The sequence below is a fragment of the Lepidochelys olivacea genome (genome assembly GCF_965140295.1).
Source record: "Lepidochelys olivacea isolate rLepOli2 genome assembly, chromosome: 1".
In the NCBI taxonomy this organism is placed as follows: domain Eukaryota; kingdom Metazoa; phylum Chordata; order Testudines; family Cheloniidae; genus Lepidochelys; species Lepidochelys olivacea.
Window position 1 is genome coordinate 303,923,707 of NC_140411.1, and position 25,667 is coordinate 303,949,373.

Below are 25,667 nucleotides of genomic sequence, written 5' to 3' on the forward strand. Positions count from 1 at the left end.
TAATTCTACCAGTTTAGGTTAAAAACTTCCCCAAGGCACAAATTATTCCTTGTCCTTGGATGGTATCGCTGCCACCACCAAGTGAACTAGACAAAGATTCAGAAAAAGGATCACTTGAAGTTCCTGGTTCCCCAAAATGACCTCCCCCCCCAAGCCCCTTCACCCCTTTTCCTGGGGAGGCTTGAGAATAATATACCAACCAAATAGGAAACCAAGGTGAACACAGACCAGACCCTTGGGTTTTTAGAAGACTAAAAACCAGTCAGATTCTTAAAAACAGAACTTTATTATAAAGAAAAAAGTAAAAGAAGCACCTCTGTAAAATCAGGATGGAAGGTAATTTTACAGGGTAATAAGATTTAAAACACAGAGGATTCCCCTCTTGGCAAACCTTTAAAGTTACCAAAAAACAGGAATAAACCTCCCTGTTGGCATAGGGAAAATTCACAAGCTAAAACAAAAGATAATCTAACACCTTTCCTTGTTATTACTTACAATCTGTAATCTTAGATGCTTATTTCAGGTAGGGTTTTAGGAAATGTGTTTTTCCTGCCCTGGTCTCTCTTTGTTCCAGAGAGAACAACAAAAGACCACCCAAACAAAACCTCCCCCCACAGATTTGAAAGGATCTTCTTCCCTTATTGGTCCTTTTGGTCAGGTGCCAACCAGGTTATGTGAGCTTCTTAACCCCTTACAAGTAAAGGAGGGATTTTATGCTACCCTTAGCTGTATGTTTATGACAGCATGTTAGACTAGTTTGCCTGTAAAGAATTCTGTGTTCACTGGGAACAACACCTGACTTCTATCAGAATGCAAAACTGGGCTGACATCAGAATCCAAACATCCTCTGGTCAGTGCAAGCAGAGGCATTCCTCTAATGATTTGGACTTGATGTGATGCAGTATGGATGTCATGGATAATTCAGACTAATGTGGAGAAACAGAAACAAAAACACTTGTGAGGTGACTCCCTTCTCTTCATGTGTCAGTATATTTATGTCTGCATCTATAATTTTCACTCCATGCACCTGAAGAAGTGTGGTTTTTACCCATGAAAGCTTATGGTCAAATAAATCTGTTAGTTTTTAAGGTGCCACTGGACTCGTTGTTTTTGAGAATCAAAAACACTGTTTAAACACCTTCTGTCCCACCCCTCCCTCCTTGAGGACTCCTGACCAAGGTAACAGCACAATACATATGCTAACAAACTTAAACAAAGCCTTTGCATTGTGAATGCCCTTCCTAGCCATGTTCTGCTCCTTTAAGGAGCAGAGCGCAACCCCCACCCCCACCCATCGGCTCCAGGGGGCGGGCCTAGCTCCAAGTCTTTCTGGTACCCCATACCAGCTAAAAATTTCTTGCCGATACTGAATTCTGGAGGGTACCACCCTACTTGCACTCCTGATCATAGTCCTACCCCCACCCCAGGGCTGGAAATAGCACAAATCTATTAGCCATTCAGGATATGCTGAAAGGCCTGTTTATTCAGGTTTCTGGGAAGGTGTGTGTGTGTGTGTGGGGGGGGGTATCTTTGGATATTTTTGGTTGGTTGGTTGGCTTGGTTTTGGGGTGAGGAGTAGTGACTGGATCCGTTATTTTATGTGACTATTTTTAATTTATGGCAAAAGATCCTAGAACCTACAATAGTCATCTTTTTGTGTATTATAATTCTGAATAAATAATGTTCAGAGTTCCTGGCAGCTGTATGAAAACACAGGGTCTGTGCAGATGGCCCTTGCCTCTGGTAGCTCTCCTAAGATCTATATGGATATTGGCTTTCTAAAACCCACCTTGTCACTTCTGTAGAGAAGGGAGAGGGAGGGGAAACCCTCTGTCAGCCACCATTGCAAGACAGCACTGAAACCCTGTGCGTGCAAACAGCATCCCTGCTCCTGCATAGAGCTATAACTCGTTGATATAGAGGATGCACCAGACACCAGGGTTTGGAAAATGAAAGAAGGGATCAGAAAACTTCATGTTTACCTGACCCCAGACCAGAGGCCCAAACATGTCAGTGGTACATAGTTTACAAAGCTATTGTGGAAGTTGACAGGAAAATGGACCAAATATGATGATGTGGGAAAATGTATCTTTATGGGTTTTTAAAGTAGAAACATTGTGTCCTAAAACTGGTGATGAATCACTAAAGACTTTTACATTTGTAAATGATGTTGGTAAGTGCTTACAGTTTTGTTGCAATTTTTTATGACACTATACTTTGTTCTGGGAGATTCCTAATTTTCTTAGGACATTTTCTATGGTAGAATCTTATTCAGTTAATTAATATTAAATAGGAGAAACCTGCTGCTCTGTACAAAGGCATGACTGGAGGCATCATGATTCTGCTATTCTGGTGGAATATTAATGTGCTTTTTCTGATGGAGTCTATAGTTCCTAGGCTCTCCAATATGGATCACTGACTTAATATCTTATTTTTACTCTAGAGAAGGAGGGGGGTGTGACATTCCCCTGGTGTTATCCAGACCAGTGATCTGCTAGGTCACTCCAATCCTCGACTCTGGGAACCAGCCTTACCCTGCTCTGCTGTGAGAACCCCCACTCCTGGGTTGTTCCTGCACAGCCTCTAGCATGTAAGCTGCTCCCAGCCAGACGCTGCTTCGATTGTGCAACTGAATGACACTAGCCAATATCTCCAGTCCCAGACACAACCCTAGGAACCTCTGTCTTGCAGTATTCAGTTATGCCCGCTGGACACTGCAAGCTTATATGAGTTTGTCAATTTAACAAAGGAATTGATATGTACCAGGCTTGTTATCCCAAGGGGAATCTTGAACACCCTTCAAACCAAATGCACTGTTTCAGGTAGAACAAACAAACAAATTTATTAAATATAAAAGATAGATTTTAAATGACTATAAGTCAAAGCACAACAAGTCGGATTTGGTCAAATGAAATAAAAGCAAAACGCATTCTAAGCTGATCTTAACACTTTCAGTGCCCTTACAAACTTAGATGCTTCTCACCACAGATTAGCTGGTTGCCCTTCAGCCAGGCTCTCCGCTTCGATCAGCGCTTCAATCGGTTGGTGGTGGTGGTGTCCGTAGATGTAGGTGGAAGACACAGGAAGAGCATGGCAAACTTCTATCCCTTTTATCATGTTCTTTCTTCCCTCCTGGCATTGCCGTCCCCCTTCAGAGTCAGGTGACATTACCTCATCATAGTCCCAAACTGACCAAAGGAAGGGGGGTGACTCACTCGAGGATCCAACAGCTCCTTTGTTGCTGCTTAGGACAGTGTCCTTTGTTCCTGTGAGGCTGGGCTGGGTTTGTCCCATACATGCCCTGAGGAGGTATGAACTGCACTTCTGCTCTTGGAGAGTTTTTGCCTGGGCTTGTTTTAAGCCATGGGGACACATTTTCATCCTCATAACTATATACATGAAATTACAACCAATAACATTACTACAACATTACTATAACAACAATGATCAGTGCATCATGAGCCTTCCAAAGACACCCGACATGACAAACTTTGCATTGGATACCACACAATCATATTATAAGGATGAACATGGGGATGTAGGGTGTTCCCCCAAAGTACACAGTGTCACAGGGGGAAAGGCTGCACAATGTTGATTGTAGATAGGCAATGTTAACTAGGTGAGTTGCAGGGCTTAAAATGTGATTTAGTGCCTAGATGTGATTTTTTTTATTTGTCCAGGATCTTCAGGTTAACCTTATTTTCATAATCCTATGCTATGCTTTTGTGATAAATGCTCTTTCAAGTGTACACTTTACAACACCAAGTCTCATCAAAGACCTCTAGCTATAAAATTTATTTACTGAGATTAATGAATTCTACCAATCAACAGATCTGTAGGTGCACATAGAATTGAAGAATACAATCAAATTTATCTCCTCAGTAATGATTTACATTAGTTAATTGATTATTTTCTAAAAGCTACTGTTCTTAGGAACAGAAAGGGCTTCCTAGTATGCTTCATCCTCAGTTGGTAAGATAAGGATATAAGAACTCTTGTTCCAATTAATTTATCCCTTTTGCTCAGGTACTGGAAGTATTGATCACAGAGTATTGCATAATACACCGGTTTTCCTTGCTTCCCTTCATTCTGTACAGGAGCAATGTGAGCAGATTAGGTTAAAGCATAATTCAAAGCACCAGGTAATAACTTTTATTCAGTATGCTAAATTATAGTTCAGGCCTTTGAGTCTCTGTTAACCACAGTATAACTTTTTTTTCTTTTTACTTAATCACCTCTTCAGTCACTGGGGCATCAAACAGGGTGTAATTACTGCCTATCAGCTTTGCTCCAAGGCAAATTGCTTCCATGTCCTACAAAGACCTGCCTATGTGCTCTCAAGCTCTACATTACAATTTGGGGCAAAGGTGACACTCCTGCATCTTCTACCTTTGATGCAGGCACCACAATTTTCATCTTAAAGGTAGTTGCTGTATTTAAGTGCTCACTTTTTGATTAACTCCATTTGAACTACCTCATTTGTAGGCAATTCTAGTTCCCATCTGTGGACAGGAAAATTACAGCTAAAATGAAGATTATTCTTCACACAATGACACTAAATTTCCACATACTCTGGTGTAAGTTTGAATGAACTGTATTCTGCCAATTGTCTGGACTGGTTTCCTGCCTTGTAACCTAAGTGGATTTAGTTTAGTGTTGGCTTGTTGTGTATTATAACTGCTGGTCTGACAAACTGAAGTTTGCGCAGCTACTCTTGTGCTTAACGTTAAGCAGGTGAGTGTTTGCAGGCTTGGGGCCTAAATTTGTAAGTGGTCAGTTCCTAGCTGGCTCTAGCTTAGTTTTTTTGTCCGCCGACAACATGGTTAATATTTGATCAGCAATCATGGCAGGTAACTGTGTTTTGCTGTAGCTACTGATGTAGTCTAACACAACATTGTCTTTATGTAACTGGTTTTACACTCTTTTTTTGTCCCCCGTGTGTACAGGATGCTCCGTGAAACCAAATTGGCCAGTTCTGCAGCTCTGTGTAGCAGACTGTCCAAAAGCACACAGTCCCATGTGCTATTGCTGCTGCTCTGAGTGCTGGTGAGTCCTCTTAGCACTCTCTCCCCCATTCCGACAATATGGGACAGCCACCTACATTGCCCCTAATTGCACAGATAGAAACACAATTAGTCAAGTGAGTGTGGATGCGCAAGCGTGCTTGACACATGATTTTTGTAACCAGGTCACATGAGAGCATCACAAACTAAAAACAAAAACAGGTTTATGCTTTCAGTCAAGACAGGGCAGAACCGGTCAACTCTGCACCAAGATATACAATTAACAATCCGAAACCGGAAAATGAAACTTATTTGCCTGAGAAATTATCCCCTACAAAGTAGATAAAAGTGTGCAGCTGCTCTTGGGGGAACCAATGGCAGTACCACACATAATTATACTATGTTGCCAGGAAGGAGAGGATTGATGCTAGAAAACACTGGAGAAGCAGATCCACATAGCATTCTAACATCTTGGTTTCCTGATTTTAAAGAGATATTGATCTATGTGTGTGTTCATGCTGGAGACAGAACCATGTAAATAAAGTAATTTTGAGACATTTGTGACTAAGACCCAGGTCCACAAAAGGACTTAGGTGCCTTTCTCACACGTTAGGCACCTAAATCTCCCAAATTTAGGTACCACTGAGTTCCTCAAAACCCCTGCTGTCTAACTCTAGAGGTGCCAAAAATCCCTCAGTGCCTACATTTTTGTTGTAAAATTCCCCTAGCTACTAAATTCTGCCACTGGGCATGCACACAGTGACTTGGTAGAGAGGCCTGGGTGCCTGTCTCACACCTAGGCCCCAGTGGGATGCTCAAACCAAGGTGTTCCCCTGCCTAGCTTGCCTGATCCAGTAAACATTTTCAAAGCACACCTGCCTAAGTCCATACAAAACAGCTGGTGAGGGGAGGCGGCGGCAGCAGCTGCCTTCTTTATAATCTCTAGCTCTATAGTTAGGGCATTCAGCTGGGAGACCAAAGTTCAAATTCTCTCTCTGCCTGATGAGAAGGGATTTGAACATGAGTTTCTCATCTCTCAGCTGAGTGCCTTTACCACTGGACTATAGAATCATCCTCATTGGCCAAATGCATATGTAATTATTTATACAAAGTGCAACAACTTCAAGAGGAAAGGTTGAGAGCCACCTGTATCAGAAGATCCCATCTTCCTGTAGTTAGGGCACTCCTGTGAGGAGGAAACCCACATTCAAATCCCTTGTCATCAGACAGGGAGGAAATTAAACCAGGGTCTCCCAACATCCCACATTAGTGCCCTAGCTACTGGGATAAAAGTTATAAGGAAAGCTGCCACTTCCTGGCCATTTTGTGCAGGACTTTGCATGCATCACCACCAGTCCTACAAGAAACAGCTTAGGTGACGGATTCAAGGAGAGGGTTCTTGGCTGTGGATCCCAAGCAAAGATATGTGTGTCCCTCTCATCCAGATTTAAGTTCCTACCTCTCTGGGAAAGGCAGGGCTGAGGACACACCACCCCTCTCCTTGGCATCTACTATTGGCTAGCGTAGGCAGTTCCCACCTAATGTGTTGGCTTTTATGGATCCCATTCTTAGTTGCCTATCTTTCCCCAGGCTGCTACTCTGAAACCTATCTTTTCCCAGGCATTACATAGAGAGCCTAGGCACCTAAATCAGGGTTTATGGACTCCACTGGGTGGCTAGGTGCCAAAACGTTATGCATTGCAATTCCTAAGTCCCTTTGTGGTTTTGGGCCTAAGTGAGTGTCAATAGCTAATGTGGAAATATAAAACAAATCAGCTAATGCTAATTTTGTGACATTTAAGATCTAAATTATCCAGACCAACTAAGTGGTATGTGTACAATACTGAGGCAAAATTCAAATATATATGTGTAAAAATAAAAACATAAAAAAGCTAAGACATCCCAGACCTGTATGTCTAAAACTCAATAAGCACAAGGGCACATTCTGAAATGATGCATCCATGTTTATATAAATTGATTTAATTTTAAATGTTTGGGAAGTAGCTCAGATCCTGCTGTGAGGAATGCCACATGTAGATAGGCATCTAAGTCACGTGAACTTTGATATTTTGAAAAATGAAAATGGCCAAGATATCTACCCTTGAAAAGCAGCCAATATATATGTACATTACCTTCTTTTCATATGGATTATTAATATTGTACCAGTTCTTTAGAAAGCATGATTGGATATAAGGAGAAAAGAAGTCCTGAGACAGCCACAGTTTAAGGAAACGCCTACAAACAATTTAAAAGACAATCTTATTTGGCCACTTTTTAAACTCATTTGTAACCTCATGGCATATAAAACTATGAACAACTTAATCATGCAGAGAAGTGATTGGAAAATATGGTTTTTCAGGTTTCTTTCTTTCTAAGGAAACACCCCAACAGCTAAGCAGCAGGGTGACTGAGTGGAGTCAGTCTGCCACTTCCCAATGAGACCAAGCAATAAACTTATGGCAGGAGTTAAATGCCAAATGAGAGAAGATGCAAAACACTCCAGATGAGAAATGTTGGTGGTCCAGACACCTAAGAGTTGGATCACATTCTTATTAAGTGAATGAATTTGATGGAAAATTGAAGCCATTGAAAAGAGATTGAAACATGTGGAAAAACACTATCCCATGACACACTGACTTGTAGTTTTTAGAAAAATCTTCCTGAAGCAGATCAGATTGCTCCTGGGATCTTTTCTAACCCATCACCATGCTCAGTGTCAGGACCCTAAGGACCATGTGCACATACAAGTAAGATGAAGTGTGATTCTCAGCACTAAGCACAGATAATTCTCAAGCGCCCTGCACACCTATTCACTGAAGGCCAAATTTGTAAAGGTATTTAGGCACCTAAAGATGTAGACAGACACCTAGAGGGATTTTCAGAGTCACTACACACCTATTGTCAAATGAAGGCCTGCAGCTGATCTTGGGACTAGCTAGCTCTGTCTCCAACAGACTAATGAACGAAGGCGAGTTACAACAGAATTGCCTGATTGGCTGAAGGAACCAGCAGGTGTTCTCTAAAGCCCAGCAGCAACAGGTCACTGGCTGCTGTTCAATGCTTATGCCTACAACTGTGATTACTCCTGTGCCTGTCTTGCTCCAGCCTTACTTCTACTTCATTCCTATTCTGCTCCTGATTCCACCTCTGACCCTTGGCTGTTGTTACGGGCTTCTGGTTGTTGACTTTAGACTCCAACTCTTGGCTCTGACTCTCACCACTAGCTCAGACCACACCCACAACCTGGCTGTTGACACTTATCCGCATGTTTAGGTGCCTAAATACCTTTTAAAATCTGGCCCTTACTACAAGTGGGCAGGATAAAAAGCACTCGGACAGAGGAGAATGAGTATGTCTAAGGAGAAATGGAATGAAGAAAAATTCTCATCTTGCTAAAGCAGCACTTACCCACATTTCTTTCTTAGGTCCTATACCTTTCACTAAGCAGGCATCTAGCACCAATGAGGGTGCTAGCATGGGAAGGGACTACATGTCACAGCTACATTGTAATGATCCCTTTTCGGGATGCAAAGTGGTACTGGGGAAGTTCCTGAAGCCTTCCCATTCTTTTGCATGCCTGTGCTGAGGCTTATGTTTCTGTGCTGCTCATTACTTTTTACCTTAGTCTAATATGGCAGGACTAAGGGATGTCTACAGTTCGAAATTATTTTGAAATTATTCTATTCGAATTTCTGGAAGCAATTTTATACATTCGGTCTTGCGTGTCCCCACTAAAGTGCGTGAATTCGGCGGAGTGCGTCCACAGTACTGAGGCTAGCATCGAATGTCAGAGCGGTGCACTGTGGGTAGCTATCCCACAGTTCCCACAGTCCCCGCAACCCATTGGAATACTGGGTTAAGCTCCCAGTGCATGATGGGGCAAAAACATTCTCGCGAGTGTTTCTGGGTGTGTGTCGTCAGTCGCTCCTCCTGCCATGAAAGCTACGGCAGACAATCGTTTCGTGCCTTTTTGGCGTGCAAACACCATACTGCTTTCAGCTGACGGTGCAGTATGGTGTACCGCTTCTCTCCTGGTACTATGAATCCACCTCCCATTTCCTCTCGTCTTTCTATGTAATCTCTATACGTATCTACTCTTTCTCTTCCTCATCGACCGCTTCCGCTGCCAACTCTGCTCTGCCATTATGAACCGAGCAGCACAGCTTCTGCCGCCAACTCTGCTTTCCTGCTCTTGCCGTGCTACCGAGCTTCTCCATGGTGTCTGTCCTGGGCTCCCACCTCCATGAAAGCTACAGAAGACAACCATTTCCCACCTTTTTTCGGCCATCGTGAACTGAACAGCACCTCTTCCGCTGCCAATATGCTCTCCTACGTTTTGTGCCCTTTTTCCAGGATTACCCGTGCAGGCGCCATAGCGCGGTAAGCATGGAGCCAGCTCAGATCTCTGCTGCAGTTTTGACCATTGTAAATACCTCGCGCATTATCCAGCAGTATGTGCAGTACCTGCAAAACCGGGCGAGGAAGCGACGACAGCGAGATTACAATAGTGATACAGACGTTCCTAGAAGCATGGCATGTGGTGATTGGGAGATCATGGTGGTGTTGGGCCAGGTTCATGCCGTGGAACACCAATTCTGGGCCCGGGAAACAAGCACAGACTGGTGGGACTGCATAGTGGTGCAGGTATGGGACGATCCCCAGTGGCTGAGAAACTTTCATATGCGTAGGGCTACTTTCATAGAACTTTGTGACTTACTGTCCCCTACCCTGAAGAGCAAAGACACCAAAATGAGAGCAGCCCTCACAGTTGAGAAGCGAGTGGCCATAGCCCTGTGGAAGCCTGCAACGCCCAACAGCTACTGGTCAGTCAGGAATCAGTTTGGAATGGGCAAATATACTGTGGGGGCTGCTGTGTTGAAAGTAGCCAACGCAATCATTGACCAGCTGCTATCAAGGGTAGTGACTTTGGGAAATGTGCAGACCATTGTGGATGGCTTTAATGCGCTATGGTTCCCTAACTGCAACGGGGTGATAGACGGAACAGATATCCCTATCTTGGCCCGGAACACCGGGGAGGCCAGTACGTAAACTGCAAGGGGTACTTTTCCATGGTGCTGCAAGCACTGGTAGATCACAAGGGACGTTTCACTGACATCAACATGGGATGGCTGGGAAAGGTGCATGACACTCGCATCTTCAGGAACTCTGGTCTGTTTGAACAGTTGCAGGAAGGGACTTACTTCCCAGACCAGAAAACTACTGTTGGGGATGTTGAAATTCCTATAGTTATCCTCGGGGACCCAGCCTACCCCTTAATGCCATAGCTCATAAAACTGTACACAGGCATCCTGGACAGTAGTAAGGAGCAATTCAACTATAGGCTGAGCAAGTGCAAAATGGTGGTAGAATGTGCTTTTGGATGTTTGAAAGCATGCTGGCGCAGTTTGCTAATTCAGTTAGATCTCAGCACAACCAATATTCCAATTGTAACTGCTGCTTGTTGTGTGCTCCACAATATCTGTGAGAGTAAGGGGGAGACGTTTATGGTGGGGTGGAAGGTTGAGGCAACTCGCCTGGCGGCCAATTTCACACAGCCAGACAACAGGGCGCGCAGCACATCAGTGAAGCTTTGAAAGCCAGTTTCATGACTGGCCAGGGTATGGTGTGACAGTTGTGTTTGTTTCTCTTGAAGTTACCCACCCACTATGTATATGAAAGGAAATAAAGTCACAATTGTTTAAAAAACGTTCTTTATTATTACACAACACTTTGAGAGAAATCAGAAGGTAGACCAGGGGAGGGGGGGTACTGGGGAAAGGGGGTGGAGGAGGAGGGAAAGACAAGTCCAGAAACCAAATCAAAATTTTGGATATGCCAACATTCTGCTGCTTGTGCAGTCCTCTGGGGTTGAGTGTGTGGGTCCCCATAGCCTCTCCCCCCGTGTTCTTGGCATCTGGGTGATGAGGCTATGGAACTTGGGGAGGACGGAGGGCAGTTATACAGGGGCTGCAGCAGCAGTCTGCGGTCTTTCTGCCTTTCCCGCATTAGATCCACCATACAGCGGAGCATGTCAGTTTACTCCCCCATGAGCTTGACCATAGCATCCTGCCTGCTCTCATCATGTGCGTCCCTCCTCTCTTCGTGTTCACTTAACGCTTTATGAGACTCCGCAATTGTTTGCCTCCATGCATTCAGCTGGTCCCTATCAGTGTAGGAGGACTGCATGAGCTCAGCGAACATGTCGTCCTGAGTTTGTTTTTTCTGCCTTCTAATCTGGACCAGCCTCTGGGACGGAGTGGATAGGGGCCGCGTTGAAACATTTGCACCTGCAGGAGGAGGGTAGTATTTTAAAAGATACATTTTAGAGAACAAAGGGGACACTTTCTCAGTGAAACAGGCAATTCATAGTACACAGCACATGTTCTTTCTGTACAAGGTCACATTTTGCCTCTTATACTGAAGTGCCTGCCACTTTGGTGTAAGTAAGCCATCACACACAGCCGGGCAACAGAATTCAGCTTGCAGGCAGCCATGGTAAGCCCTAGGGGCACGCGGAGTTCTGCTGCTTCTGCATTCATTTCAATGCTTTCAAACTGCTAGGCCCCCTTTCCCATAGCAAGCAATGCCTGGTGAGTTTGCCATATAAAAGGAGGGCCTGCAGGCTCTCTGGGATGAAGAGAGCCCCCCGCCCACCGCACACACACCCTGTGGCTCCGATGAGGCTCTGAGCAGGGATGAGCCCTTTAAACTAAATGCGAACAGCCCAGCACAGCTGGGTTTCCCTCCCGCCCCCCTTTTCCAATCAGGCTTTCACTCACCAGAAGTCCCTTCTCCAGGGTTGTGGTCCAGGAGCCTGCATTGGGAGTGGGGGGAGGCTATTGGGTCCAGTGTTAAGAACAGTTCCTGGCTAGGGGGGAAAACGGATTCCCCATTTGCCACCTGTGCACTGTCGTCCTCCTCCGCCAATAACTCATCCTCCTTGCTCCGTGCAACTCCCCCCTTGCAGGTGTCCATGGACAGTGGTGGGGTCACACCCCATAATTGCATGCAGCTCACAGTAGAAGCGGCATGTATGGGGCTGTGACCCAGAGCGCCCATTGGCCTCCCTGTTTTTTTGGTACGTTTGCCTGAGCTCCTTGATTTTTGCATGATTCTGCTCTGTGTCCCTGGAGTAGCCTCTTTCCGTCTTGGCCCTGGAGACTTTAGTATATGTATTTGCATTTCTTTTTTTGGAACGTAGTTCTGCCATAACAGATTCGTCTGCCCAACATGCGATGAGATCCAGTACCTCCCGTTCGGACCATGCTCATCTGCGAATCCGGGACTGCGTGGTCTCTTGTGATGGTGGACTCTGTATGGTCGCCTGTGATGGTGGACTGTGCTGATGGTGACCAAACAGGAAATGAAATTTAAAAGTTCACGGGGCTTTTACTGCCTACCTGGCTAGTGCATCAGAGTTGAGAGTGTTGTTCAGAGTGGTCACAAGGGAGCATGCTGGGATAGCTCCCAGAGGCCAATAACATCGAATTGCGTCCACAGTACCTGTAACCTGGAACTGCGATCTCGATTTTAGCGCTACTCCTTGCTGAGGTGGCGTACAGAAATCGGATTAAAGAGCCCTTTAAATTGGAAAAAACGGTTTGGTCGTGTGGACGGAATCAGTTTTAGTTTGAATTAACTCAGCTAATTCCGAAATAACCGCATACTGTAGACCAGGCCTAAGTCCTAAATGATAACTTTGCCTTTTGAAGTGTCACATGAGCAGCTCTCAAGGCTATAGGTACTGAAAAAAAATGGTGGAGTACTTCAAATGCTTTATCACAACCTACCGACTTTTCGCCCCACAATTAAGTATTTTTCAATTTTGCAGCTGGGGTGGATAACTTGTAAATGTTTAGAAAAGTTATGCTCAGAATGGAGTGAATGAGTCAACATCATGCTTGTTAATAAAATGTCCTGAATGTGTTCTGGATCATATTATTAATACTGTGATATTAAAAGAAAAAAGATATGTAAAAGAATAATTATTCCAGATATTACCACTTTCGCTTCAAGCTACTAACAATGTGGAGATAGAGGCAGTCAACAAATGGGGCACTTACACCTATTGCTCATATAACAAAACAAAAAACACAATTTTTATGTAATAATGAACAATGATAGATTAAATTCTTCTAAGGAAACTCTGCATACTAACTCATTTTCTTCATGCTGGTTATTTATTAGACTGAGAAGTAATGATGGAACAGAGATAAACCTTCAGAATAACAGCTTAATTCTCCATTTCTTCACTGGAACATGGTAGTAATAGGGTTGCCAACTCTCCCAGTTTTGCCGGGAGTCTCCCGGAATTGAGCTCTATCTCCTGCTACAGTCAATCTGGGAAATGTCAAAATGCTAAAAGTCTGGTGTTACAGCAGGGCTAAGGCAGGCTCCCTGCCTGCTCTGGTCTTGCACCGCTCCCGGAAGCAGCCCGCATGTCCCTGCGGCCCATGGAGGGGGGGCAGTCCTGACTCTGCAGCTCCCGTTGGCTTGGAACTGCAGCCAGTGGGAGCTATGGGGGCGGTGCCTCTGGGCAGAAGCAGCGCACAGAGACCCCTGTGGCTCCCTGCCTAGGAGCTGCTGCCAGAGGCATGTGCCAGTCGCTTTCGGGAGCTGTCCAAGGTAAGTGCTGCCTGGCCGGAACCTGCACCTCTCACCCCTTCCCGCACTCCAACCCTCTGCCCCAGCCCAGAGCCCGCACCCCAACTCCCTCCCAGGGCCCGCACCCTTCATCCCCCTCCTGCACCCCAACCCCCTGCCCCAGCCCAGAGCCTGCACCCTGAACCCCCCCATACCCCAACCCCCTGCCCAAGCCTACAACCAAACTTCCTCCCAGAGCCCAGACCCTTGCCCCAGCCTGGTGAAAGTGAGTGAGGGTGAGTGAGTGATGGGTGGTGGTCGGGGGATTGAGTGAGGGGGCATGGTCTGGGAGCAGGGGTGGGGCCCAGGGCGTGGCCTCTGGGTAGCGGGCCGGGCAAGGGTGTTTGGGTTTGTGGGATGAGACAGTTATGGAAATTTAGGAAATGGTCTGCCAAAGCCCGCCTGATAAATAACAGCAAGGAGAGTCAGTCAATATCACATGTATTCCAATAATTTTGTTTTGCAAAGATTTAGAAAGAAGGAGTTTGGATGACGTGGGGCATTCATTGTTGCATAGGAATGTACCCTGCTTACGATGGTTTAGAAGAGCCTGGGACCCAGTCCTGCACTTCCGGGAAGGATGGTTTGAGTGAATATTTGGGGGGCTGGGGGAAGGAAGAGAAGAAGGAGGTTAACAACAACATTTGGATATTCCCGCCACGCTGTGGACAAGGCAGACCACAACGCTCAGCGGGAAGTGAGGGGGGGCGGGGGAGCGCAGGGCTCAAGCCAGCCGCGATTGCGGAGGTCGGCCAATGGAGCCGCCTTCCCGAGGCGATCAAGTGAATCCACCCTCGCTGCCCGGCGTTAGGAACCGCAGCCGCAGCAGCCCTGCCCTGGGGGAAAGGCTTTTCCGGCAAGTGACTGGCTCCCCCCCCGCCCCGAAGGAAGGAAACTCGCGGCATCCCCCCGCCCGTAACCCTGCCTAGCGGCTTTCAGCGGGGAGCGGCGCGGCGCGGCGCGGGCGGCCCAGGCAGGGCGAGGAGCGCAGGCTGCGAGGCAGACTCGGGGTGAAACGCGCCCTGCTGCGGGGGGGCCCAGGTCAGCGGAGGCGGCGCGCGCTGGCCGGGGGGAGGAAGGGGCGGCCGCAGGGAGGCCTCAGCGCAGCTCTCCCACAGCCCTGCGGTCCCGCCCTCCCGGTGCCATGGAAACGCGGCCCGTTGTGCCCAGCGCGGCGGGCCGCTTGGCGCCGCACTGGACTCTGCATGGCCCACGTCCGGCCGCCTTCCATGGCCTCGGCCAAGCCCTGCTCGCTCCCGCAAGTCGCCGCCTCGAGCCCCTCCGTTTCCTTCCCCTCTTCCTCGGCGGCGACGGTCCTAACCCGGGTGCGGGCGCGGGCCGAGGCGCAGCTGATCTCCGCGATAGCCAGCGAGCGGGCCATGCGCTGGAGCGAGGTGACTCCGGCCGCCTCCGCCAGAGGGCGCTGGGCACGGGCCGGGCGGTTTGGGGGAACCCCCCACCCCAAGGCTAAGCAGCGCCCGGCTGGGTCGGGGCAGGATGGGAGACCCCCGGGGGGAGGGGTGTCTTATTCACATTAGCTATGCCGACTCCCTTAACTAGCCACCGTGTTCTTCATCCCAGCCACAGCAGGTACCCCAGTACTATGATAACTTGCTGTGGCACTAATTTGTGGCTCTTTGTGCTCTGAGGTAGTGCTCTCCTAGGCCTATGAGGTGGAGCCTGGTGTCCAGAGGAGCTGAGTTGAGCTTTGCACTCTGCAGTGCTTCTCATTTCTGACTCTTTAAAACTCCCAGAGTCTGATGCTGGCTTTTGGTCATTTTGCCATTTATGTTTTTTGCTTTCAGGTTGTTGCACATTACACAGCACTCTTGAAAACTTTGAGCAAAGAGGAACTTCCCAAAGACTTTGAGCCTGGTCCTTACTATTCACAACTGGTAATTTTAAAACCATTTCTCAAGTGACAAGCAGGATTGTCAGCTCTTGCCGTTTTATTACAAGTGTTCTAATAGATGGTCTATCTTCAAATCCCAGCTTTTGAAGTGATGTGATTATGTGAAAATCTCAGCTTTCATTTTTAAAAAAAAGTTTCTAACCGTCACGTTTGCAGAAAAAATGGGAACCCTAAAGGCTCAATAAGCAGAAGGGAAATAAAAAGAACCACTAAAAAGAAACCTCATGACTTTTAATTAAATCACATGATTTTTGGAGACATTGCTCATGACTTTTGAACACTCAGGATTGACAATACTGGACAAATGTTGTTTTACAAAATGATACAATGTCAGGCTGCAGTTCGGCAATCAGATCTTTGTGGATGGACCCTCAATATCACTAGGGCACTATATGTGTGCAAGGGTTCACCTGGATCTGGTTGCAGGATTGGAGCCTTCATCTGGATAGCACCAACATGTGAATGTATTATATTTTAAGAACATATAACTGAATTATATGTTTGATCCACATTTATCTGACTGGGTGCCAGGGAAGCTGAGAGAGCACACTGTCTGGTCAGATGAAAGAGAGAACCAGAGCTGTTAGCTTAATGATGCATGGTTGTGCTGGAGAGCACAAGGTAGTGGTGGAGAGCAGTGCTACTGGCAGTGTTGTCATCCCTGCCACACTGACATGTTTGATGGGATGGGCCCTTTGTGCACCAGATAGAGTATTTGGGGGAGAGCTGGTTACAGCCTTCAAAAAGTGCAGTAATGTTCCCTCAAGTATCCCCGTGCAGCACCTGAGCAGTGGTGCAGGTCTTCCTGTGCAGGTCTTCATAGGCATAGGATTAAATTCTGACCCCATTGAAGTAAATGGTAAAACTCCTAATGACTTCACTGTAGGGTTGCCAACTTCCTAATCGCACAAAACCGAACATCCTAGCCCCACCCTTTCTCCAAGGCCCCACCCCCTTCCCTGTCCCTTCCCCTAGGCCCCGTCTCCTGCTCACTACATTCCCCCTCCCTTGGTGGCTTGCTCTCCCCTACCCTCACTCACTTTCACTGGGCTGGGGCAGGGGGTTGGGGTGCGGGAGGGGGTGAGGGCTCTAACTCAGGGTGCAGGCTCTGGGATGGGGCCAGAAATGAGGGGTTCAGGGTGTGGGAGGGGCCAGTGGGAGTGCGGAGCTGCTGCTCGGGGCAGGGGCAGCATGTGGAGCCCTGTGGCCCTCTGCCTAGGAACTGGACCTTCTGGCTGCTTCTGGGGCACTGCGCAGTGCCAGAACAGGTAGGGATTAGCCTGCCTTAGATCTGCAGCACTGCCGACCACACTTTTAATGGCCCGGTCGCTTGTGCTGACCAGAGCTACCAGTGTCCCTTTTCGACTGGGCTTTCCAGTCGAAAACTGGACACCTGGCAATCGTTCTTCACTGGGGCCAGAGTTTTACCATGATGTAGCCTTATTTGTCTGTAACACTGGCTCCAGTGTGCAGCTGCCATATGTTTCTTCATTGCAACTACAAATACTTGTCTTTAGAAATAAATTAATGCGTGTTGGTTATGCTGTTCAGTTGAGAATTAAATTATTTGCTCAGCCAGGCTTTAGAGACAGCTGCATCTGGCAGAATTTTAGGACAGAGACAATTTGCACCTGTTCTTACCTCTGCAGATTTACAACTGTGCCATTTTATTAATATGGGGCCTGCTTAGTTTTGTGTTGTTTGCAGTATTTTAAATTAATTTAGATGATCTACAAATATCTCTATTGTAGCTTATTAGAGGGACTACTGGTTTTGTAATGTGAAATATTAATGATATTATAGTTCTCTTCTGGACAATGTATTTTAACGTTCCAGATAATTGTTGAAGGACGAGACCTTCAGCTGGTGTAAACTGGCATTTATTTCAATGGAGTTAAGCTAAGAATCTAGCCCAAAGTAAATAGTACCTAGGGAGTAGCAGAGGGAATAAATTTGAAATTATTTTAGAATACAAATATGTAAAATAACGATTGCCCAAGAGAAATGGTAAAAAAGCAGTTTCATTGGTTTGAAACAAATTAAAAACCGGTCCTAAACATGTTCAGAACCTCAGCAATACTAAAACTTCAATAATAATTTGAGATTCTCATTGTGTATTTCAGCTATTTGAAACCTATTATCATTTAGCTGTAGCTTTCCAAAGACAGAATCACCATCAGGAAGCAGTGCAAGAGCTTAATAAAGCAATAGATGTTGCATCTATCCCTAAGGTAAAACTGCAGTAGTATTTAAAGTATGTACATTACATAATGAGTGTTTTTATGTAAAAATTCAACCAATGATTAAATCAAAGGAGTGTGCTTTAAGATATACTGTCCTGTGTCTACCTTGTGGTTTTATTATGCTATATTTATTCTAAAGTGAATGACAGCTGCATCTTAGAGTCACAGCTACCGTACATCAAAATGAGATCATCCAGTATAATAAACACCACTGCATTTGGAGACTCAGATCAGACAGAGCCACAAATAATCCATTTTCTGAATATATTAGGTTATCTTATGCTTGCACATTGCATTAAGCATATTAGAAATTGACCTGTAAGACATCTTCGAATAAAATTAGAGGGTGTTTTAGGTAATGGGAGGGAGGAAGAAGCTGAAATTTCCCATTTCCTACCCCCACAACCTCCACTCATTAGTTTAATCCTGAGTGGTCACTATATTTGAAAATGAGGGATGGACCTTGACTGCTTCAAATGTTGGGACCCTTTATAATTATGAATCATTGATGTCATACCTACATCTAATGCCCTTTATGTTAAGGACTTGATCCTATGGGTTCTGAACACTCCTGTGAGGTGTTATGCTGGAATATGTAGGCATTGAGGACGGTCACCACCTCACAGGATTGAGCTTTATAAAGACAAGTAACTGCTTTCTTAATTTTGATGTCTGAATTCCATTTCCTAATGACAATAGGACATTCTGGACTGGGTGACTAATGTGTTTCTGGGATAATTAGTCAAAGGGGGCTCAATCCTCAGCTGCTGATAACTTTGATGGAAATTGCAGCCCTCTCAGCCCCTTGCAGGAGACACTTAGCATTTATTGGGATCTGACCCTTGGTCTTTGACCTCGTGCTTTATATACTCTAAGGCATGTTATAATTGCACAGGAATCTACTGTTTGTCAAAGTTTATTACTTCATAATATTTTTAAAATAGACTGAGTTTAAAATCACATGGAAAAAGCAGAAACTTTTTCTGTGAAATGATTGATTAAATTCTGCTCCATGTGATATATATGTACAATGTTCAGATTAATGTCTGAGATTTCATGCACACCCTAAAGTCTTTCCAATCTAGAAATTTTTAATTGGCAGGATAAATTGTATCTAAGGTAATTGGAAACAATCTTGCCATGCTAGTCATAATTTTTTTTTTTACCACTGGCATTGACAGCAATTGAATTATATTTTAAGGAATAATAATAAATGATTTTGTAAATAGGAAACAATGGTGAGTAACAAGCAGTAAAAATAGTCATAAAATTGATGAACAAACTGAAAATTAGACCATTAAAATTCTCTGGCACCATAGGCTCTAAATTCACTTGCTCTTTGTTCAGATAATATTGTATAGAAATAAATGCCTGCATTTTTTTGTTTTTTGAATTTATCTGTGCGATACATCTGTACTTTTGGATTAAACACTCTTAATGGTAACTGCACATTGGCTTTGTGGTTCATGTGCAATCTCATTAAATTCCTTCATTTTTTTTTTCCTCCAAGGGAGTAAATTGATTTATACGAGCATGCTGCTAATGTTATAGCTCCTTGTCTAGCCCCTTGGGTTCTAATGTTTTTTAAACTCAGTACAATTATGGGAAACGTTACACTGGAATGATGACATAAATCATCCCCATAGGAGTCTGAGCAGTCTGGGGAGTAATCTTATAGAACCCTGCTGAGGTAAATAAGAACAGTAATTTGAAATAAATAAAAGACCAATGGTGCTAATGTGGATGGCTCAAGAATATCATTAAGTTCATAATGACAGGTTTGTTTGGTGTAACAATGCTGGATGTACTGTAAAGCTGCTTTTTAGATCGTATTATTACAGTTCATGTACTATCTTCTCTCCAGATTGCCTGTCGAGTTGGCTGTGTTTCCAGAACTTTCCTTCATACACCACTGTTTGCGAGAAGAGCATATGCATATGTAAAATGTGGTAAGAGACCCTAGATCCCTATTTTAACTTAGTAAATAAACATTGAAATTCCAAATCGAGAAAGATTTTTCTGGAATACTTTTGCTCTGCCTTGCACTTTTATTATAACTAGCAGCATATGGGAAATATTGGGTGAGTCTGGAGATAAATATACATTCACTTAGCTTTGCAGCCTTCCAGGAAAGATTTATGTGCTGACAGCAGGGTGGACTTTACGGAACAGCAGGGGTGCTCAGAGCAACTTGCAGTCTCCAAATCCTCTGAGCACAGTGTGACTTTGATAGATGGGGATCCTAGTGGCCAGCTGCCTACTTGCTCCATTGCTGAGTACAGATGAGGGCTTCTCTTCTAAGACCGGTTCTTGTTGACAGTCCAGTCCCTTCATCACCTGCAGGTCAGCAAAGGAATAAAAATGCAAGTTTAAGAGGTAAAATGAAAACAATTAATTTAAAAAATAAATACTTAAAAAGTTTGTAAGCACTTATGCATTTTACCTATACAAATGTGATTGAGTAATTAGAGAATGGAGCATATTAACTATTGAGAAATACTTTACAGTTTTCAGGAACAAAGGGAAAAAATCCCAAAAGACTAAGTAAACAGCAAATTTAATCCAAGTTTTATCCCACCTACAAAATTCTCAAAATAAAAGTAAAGCAAAAAGGAGCTCTCTGTTTCAAGTCAGGAGCTTTTGGGGGAAAAAGAGAGAGAGAATTTAGCTATCTGGGCTCAAAGGATCAAATCAAGACCTGTGTAATACAAAGGGATCCAGACAGGAGGACCTTCCCCATAGACCTATTAATTTCAGTGTGAATTGAGGCAGGCATAAAGTCCATGTGTGGATCCTTTTCTAGGATCTTTGTTCAAAGAAACCCAAATTCAGCAAGATTTAATAGCATTTTTATTGATGCATACATAAATAAAAGGTTTAATAATGTTACAAAATAGAGATGTATTTTATTAAATCTGAAGACAAAAGCTGTACTTTTCCATCAGAGGCATGTGTGGGAAAGTGCACTAAAACAAATTGCATAACTGAAAAGTGTACTCTGCTTATGCAAAAACTTAGGTGTGAAAATATGCATACTAAATTGCAGACTTGATTTTAGGACCACTTCAGAAAATTTGTCTCTAGTACTTTTTTTAATGATTACTGAACTAGTATTAAAACAAGATGTAAACACGTACCATTTGTAACATGGGTAGTCAAGCCGTTATTTAAAATGACACCACATTTCAACAAATTTTGATTTAAAAAAAAGGTTCAAGTAAAAAAAAAATCTAAAATAAATAGGTAAAACATTCTCTGTAAAAAGGATGGCAGGCAAACCTTTGGTTTGTGTTTGATTTAAGGTGTCAATAGTAGATTATATAAGGGAATTAAAAAGGACTGAAGCAGTTCAAAAATTTTGCAAACAAGGTCTCAACTCATCCCTACCTTCACCCTCCCTTATGGATTTCTAGTTCTGCTTCTCTCTCTCTCTCTCTCTCTGGCTCAATGACTGTTTATGTATTTATCCACAGTGTAACGTTCACTGGCGGGGAGGAGAGAGACACACACACACGCACACATTCACTCTGTAGTGCAGTAGTTAGGGCCCCATCTGGGAAATGGGAGACCCAGCATCCAGTCCTCCTGCTCCAGTTGCTTTTTCATTATTCGTCCACAGTAGAACTACTTCAATGGGAGAAACTGAGGGTGCCCCACATCAGAATATCCCATAGTTCAGTGGTTAGAGTGCCTTCTTGAGGTGTGAGACCCTTGTTCAAATCCTTTCTTTCTCTCAGGTTGAGGTGGGAATTGAACCTGGATCTCTCACATCCCAGGCAAGTGGTAACCAGTGGGCTAAAAGTTACCACTCTGGTAGGTGCCTCTGAGCATGCCTACAGCAATGCACATGCATTAGGTGGCTAAACGCCTATCTTCCCCTGGTTTGAGAATTTTTGGGGGGCTTAGGTGGGAAATAGGTTCCAGATGCCTAGAAGGAGGTGCACATGCCAAGAGGCAGAAAAACGGGCAGAGGGAATTTTTACCCTGAAAATATAGGTGCTGGGTGAGTTTAGGCACCTACAGGGTTCGGTGAGAATTCTGGCATTTAGGTGCTAAATCTGGGGTTTAGATGCCTAAGTACCTTTGTGTATCTGGGCCTAAGCAATTTCTTGGCTCACCAGCACCACCTATTGAAAATATTACAGTCCTGTTGCAAGCACAGTTAGGCTTGTGGTTGATTGTTTTAGTTGAACAAAACATAAACTTGAAAACAATGCATAACCCTCAATGTATTTTCAGCTCACAGTGAACACCAGAATGGCATCAAACAAGCTAACAGTCTCAACAGGATTTTGGGGTTGCCTTGCTTTCAAAAAGAAAACTATATAGCAGCACAGTAACACATACATATTCAGATACCCACAATTACATTCATTGGCTAAATACCATGTTCTCTTTTGAGGTGAACCCAGTGATAGTGAATGCACTCCGAAATACTTTGAGACTATATGGGTAAATGATTGTCAGGTGAGGCCCTGATGAAATGTAGAGGCAGTGGTGTCTTGTGGTTAGGTCACTGGACTGGGACTCAAGACCTGGGTTCTACATCTACCGCTACCACAAACTTGCTTTGTGACTTTGAAGATGTTGCTTCACTTTTTATTTTGGTACTTCTGTTTCCATTCCTACCATTCATCTGTCTTGTTTATTTAGATTGTACACTTTTCTGGATTGTCTCTTACTGTGTGTTTGAAGAGCGCCCTAACACAATAGAACATAACACAATGATATCATTATTCATTATTTGTATTTCAGTAATGCCCAGAGGTCCCAAACTGAGACTGAGGTCTCATTTGCTAGGTTGTCCTGTGACTGGTATCTCTGAATTCAAAAACAGCCAGTTGGGGTTCAAAGATCCATATTTTGCTCTGGTTGGGACAGAGTGAGCAAAAACAACACAAGTATTATCTGGGAATTATTCTTTGTGACTCAAATCCAGTTAAAGATCACTGCAGAATATGTAAAGAAAAAACAAAACACCCTCCTTCCCCTGCCGCCCCAGCCTCTTGGGCAGTAAAGTGTCTGGCAACTCCACATCATCTAGGTGCATGTGGAAATTGGGCACATTTTCTTCTTTGCAATTCAGGTTCTGATATTTCCCTCATCACGGTAGTGTCTGAATGCCTTCCAATAGTGCCTTAAACAATGTGACTAACATCTGTCATGTGTGGTTCTCTCTCCTTCTCTCTCATATCCTCTCTCTTGCGGGAGAATTGTGTGTGCACTGTAGTGATTTATTGTGGTAGGGTTATTTTTTAAGTAATACGAAGATTAGGCTATACAACTTAAGTTGACGTAAGTTATGTTGCTCAGGGATGTGAATTAGCCAATAGTTATTTTTTGTGTTTAAATTGTACCATAGAATCTCTATGGATAGTAAGTCCATGCTCTAATAATAAGAATATAGCAGTAGGGATATATTACCGACCACCTGACCAGGATGATGACAGTGACTGTGAAATGCTCAGGGAGATTAGAGAGGCTATTAAAATAAAAAACTCAGTTAAAATCCCCCATTATTACTATCTTCATATTGACTGGGTGCCTGTTACATCAGGATGGGATGCAGAGATAAAGTTTCCTGACACCTTAAATGACTACTTCTTGGAGCAGCTAGTCCTGGAACCCACAAGAGGATCGGCAATTCTTGATTTAGTCCTAAGTGGAGCACAGGATGTAGTCCAAGAGGTGAATATAGCTGGACTGCTTGGTAATAGTGACCATAATATAACTAAATTTAACATCCCTGTGCTGGGGAAAACACCGCAGCAGCCCAACACTGTAGCATTTAATTTCAGAAAGGGGAACTACACAAAAATGAGGAAGTTAGTTAAACAGAAATTAAAAGGTACAGTCCCTGCAAGCTGCATGAAAACTTTTTAAAGACACCATAATAGAGGTTCAACTTAAATGTATACGCCAAATTAAAAAAACATAGTAAGAGAGCCAAAAAAGTGCCACCATGGCTAAACAACAAAGTAAAGGAAGCAGTGAGAGGCAAAAAGGTATCCTTTAAAAAGTGGAAGTTAAATCCTACTGAGGAAAATAGAAAGGAGCATAAAGTCTGGCAAATGAAGTGTAAAAATATAATTAGGAAGGCCAAAGAAGAATTTGAAGAATAGCTAGCCAAAGACTCAAAAAGTAATAGCAAAATATGTTTTAAGTACATCAGAAGCAGGAAGCCTGCTACACAACCAGTGGGGCCACTTGACGATCGACTTCAACATAGAGTGCTTCCATCGACGTGCACAGGCTGAAATTGTGGAAAAGTAGCACCACTTGCCCCATAACCTCAGCCGTGCAGACCACAATGCCACCACAGCCTCAGAAACAACTCTGACATCATAATCTAAAAGGCTGACAAAGGAGGTGCTGTCGTCATCATGATAGGTTGGAATATGAACAAGAGGCTGCTAGGCAGCTCTCCAACACCACTTCCTACAAGCCATTGCCCTCTGATCTCACTGAGGGTTACCAAAAGAAACTACACCATCTGCTCAAGAAACTCCCTGAAAAAGCACAAGAACAAATCCGCAGAGACACACCCCTAGAACCCTGACCAGGGGTATTCGGTCTGCTACCCAAGATCCATAAACCTGGAACATTTGGGGACAATGTATACCTTCAAATCAGCGGCACTGCTATGGGTACCCGTATGGTCCCACAGTATGCCAACATTTTTATGACTGACTTAGAACAACGCTTCCTCAGCTCTCGTCCCCTAATGTCTCTACTCTACTTGCGCTACATTGATGACATCTTCATCATCTGGACCCATGGAAAAGAAGCTCTTGAGGAATTCTACCATGATTTCAACAATTTCCATCCCACCATCAACCCACCATCAACCTCAGCCTGGAGCAGACCTCACAAGAGATCCATTTCCTGGACACTACGATGCTAATAAGCGATGGTCACATAAACACCACCTTATACCGGAAACCTGCTAACCGCTATGCCTACCTACATGCCTCCAGCTGTCATCCAGACCACACCACACGATCCATTGTCTACAGCCAAGCTCTACGATACAACCGCATTTGCTCCAACCCCTCAGACAGAGACAAACACCTACAAGATCTCTATCAAGCATTCTTACAACTACAATACCCACCTGCGGAAGTGCAGAAACAGATTGACAGAGCCAGAAGAATACCCAGAAGTTACCTACTACAGGACAGGCCCAACAAAGAAAATAACAGAACGCCACTAGCCATCACCTTCAGCCCCGAACTAAAAGCCAATGCATCATCAAGGATCTACAAACCCTATCCTGAAGAATGACCCATCACTCTCACAGATCTTGGGAGACAGGCCAGTCCTTGCTTACAGACAGCCCCCCAACCTGAAGCAAATACTCACCAGAAACCACACAACAAAAACACTAACCCAGGAACCTGGCTGGTGAATCTTGTCCATATGCTCAGGGTTTAGCTGATCGCCATATTTGGGGTCGGGAAGGAATTTTCCTCCAGGGCAGATTGGAAGAGGCCCTGGAGGCTGTTCGCCTTCCTCTGTAGCATGGGGCACGGGTCACTTGCTGGAGGATTCTCTTCTCCTTGAAGTCTTTAAACCACGATTTGAGGACTTCAGTAGCTCAGACATAGGTGAGAGGTTTTTCGCAGGAGTGGGTGGGTGAGATTCTGTGGCCTGCGATGTGCAGGAGGTCAGACTAGATGATCATAGTGGTCCCTTCTGACCTTAGTTTCTATGAATCTATCCTTGCAACAAAGCCCGTTGCCAACTGTGTCCACATATCAATTCAGGAGACACCATCATAGGGCCTAATCACATCAGCCACGCTATCAGAGGCTCGTTCACCTGCACATCTACCAATGTGATATATGCCATCAAGTGCCAGCAATG

The 25,667-nt window shown here is 44.5% G+C and overlaps 1 protein-coding gene across 2 annotated transcripts in view; it reads left to right on the forward strand.

Annotated features, from left to right (window-relative positions):
* Nucleotides 1–14,763: 14,763 nt before the first annotated feature.
* LOC311514753 (uncharacterized protein) overlaps nt 14,764–25,667 on the forward strand; it is a 69,862-nt gene continuing 58,958 nt past the window's right edge. For both annotated transcript variants that reach the window (XM_084617445.1, XM_084617446.1), the window contains exons 1-4: nt 14,764–15,040; nt 15,452–15,541; nt 17,682–17,789; nt 19,666–19,750. In XM_084617445.1, the coding sequence (XP_084473571.1) occupies nt 14,852–15,040; nt 15,452–15,541; nt 17,682–17,789; nt 19,666–19,750 (472 nt within the window). In that variant the 5' untranslated portion in view covers nt 14,764–14,851. The remainder of the gene's footprint in view (nt 15,041–15,451; nt 15,542–17,681; nt 17,790–19,665; nt 19,751–25,667) is intronic.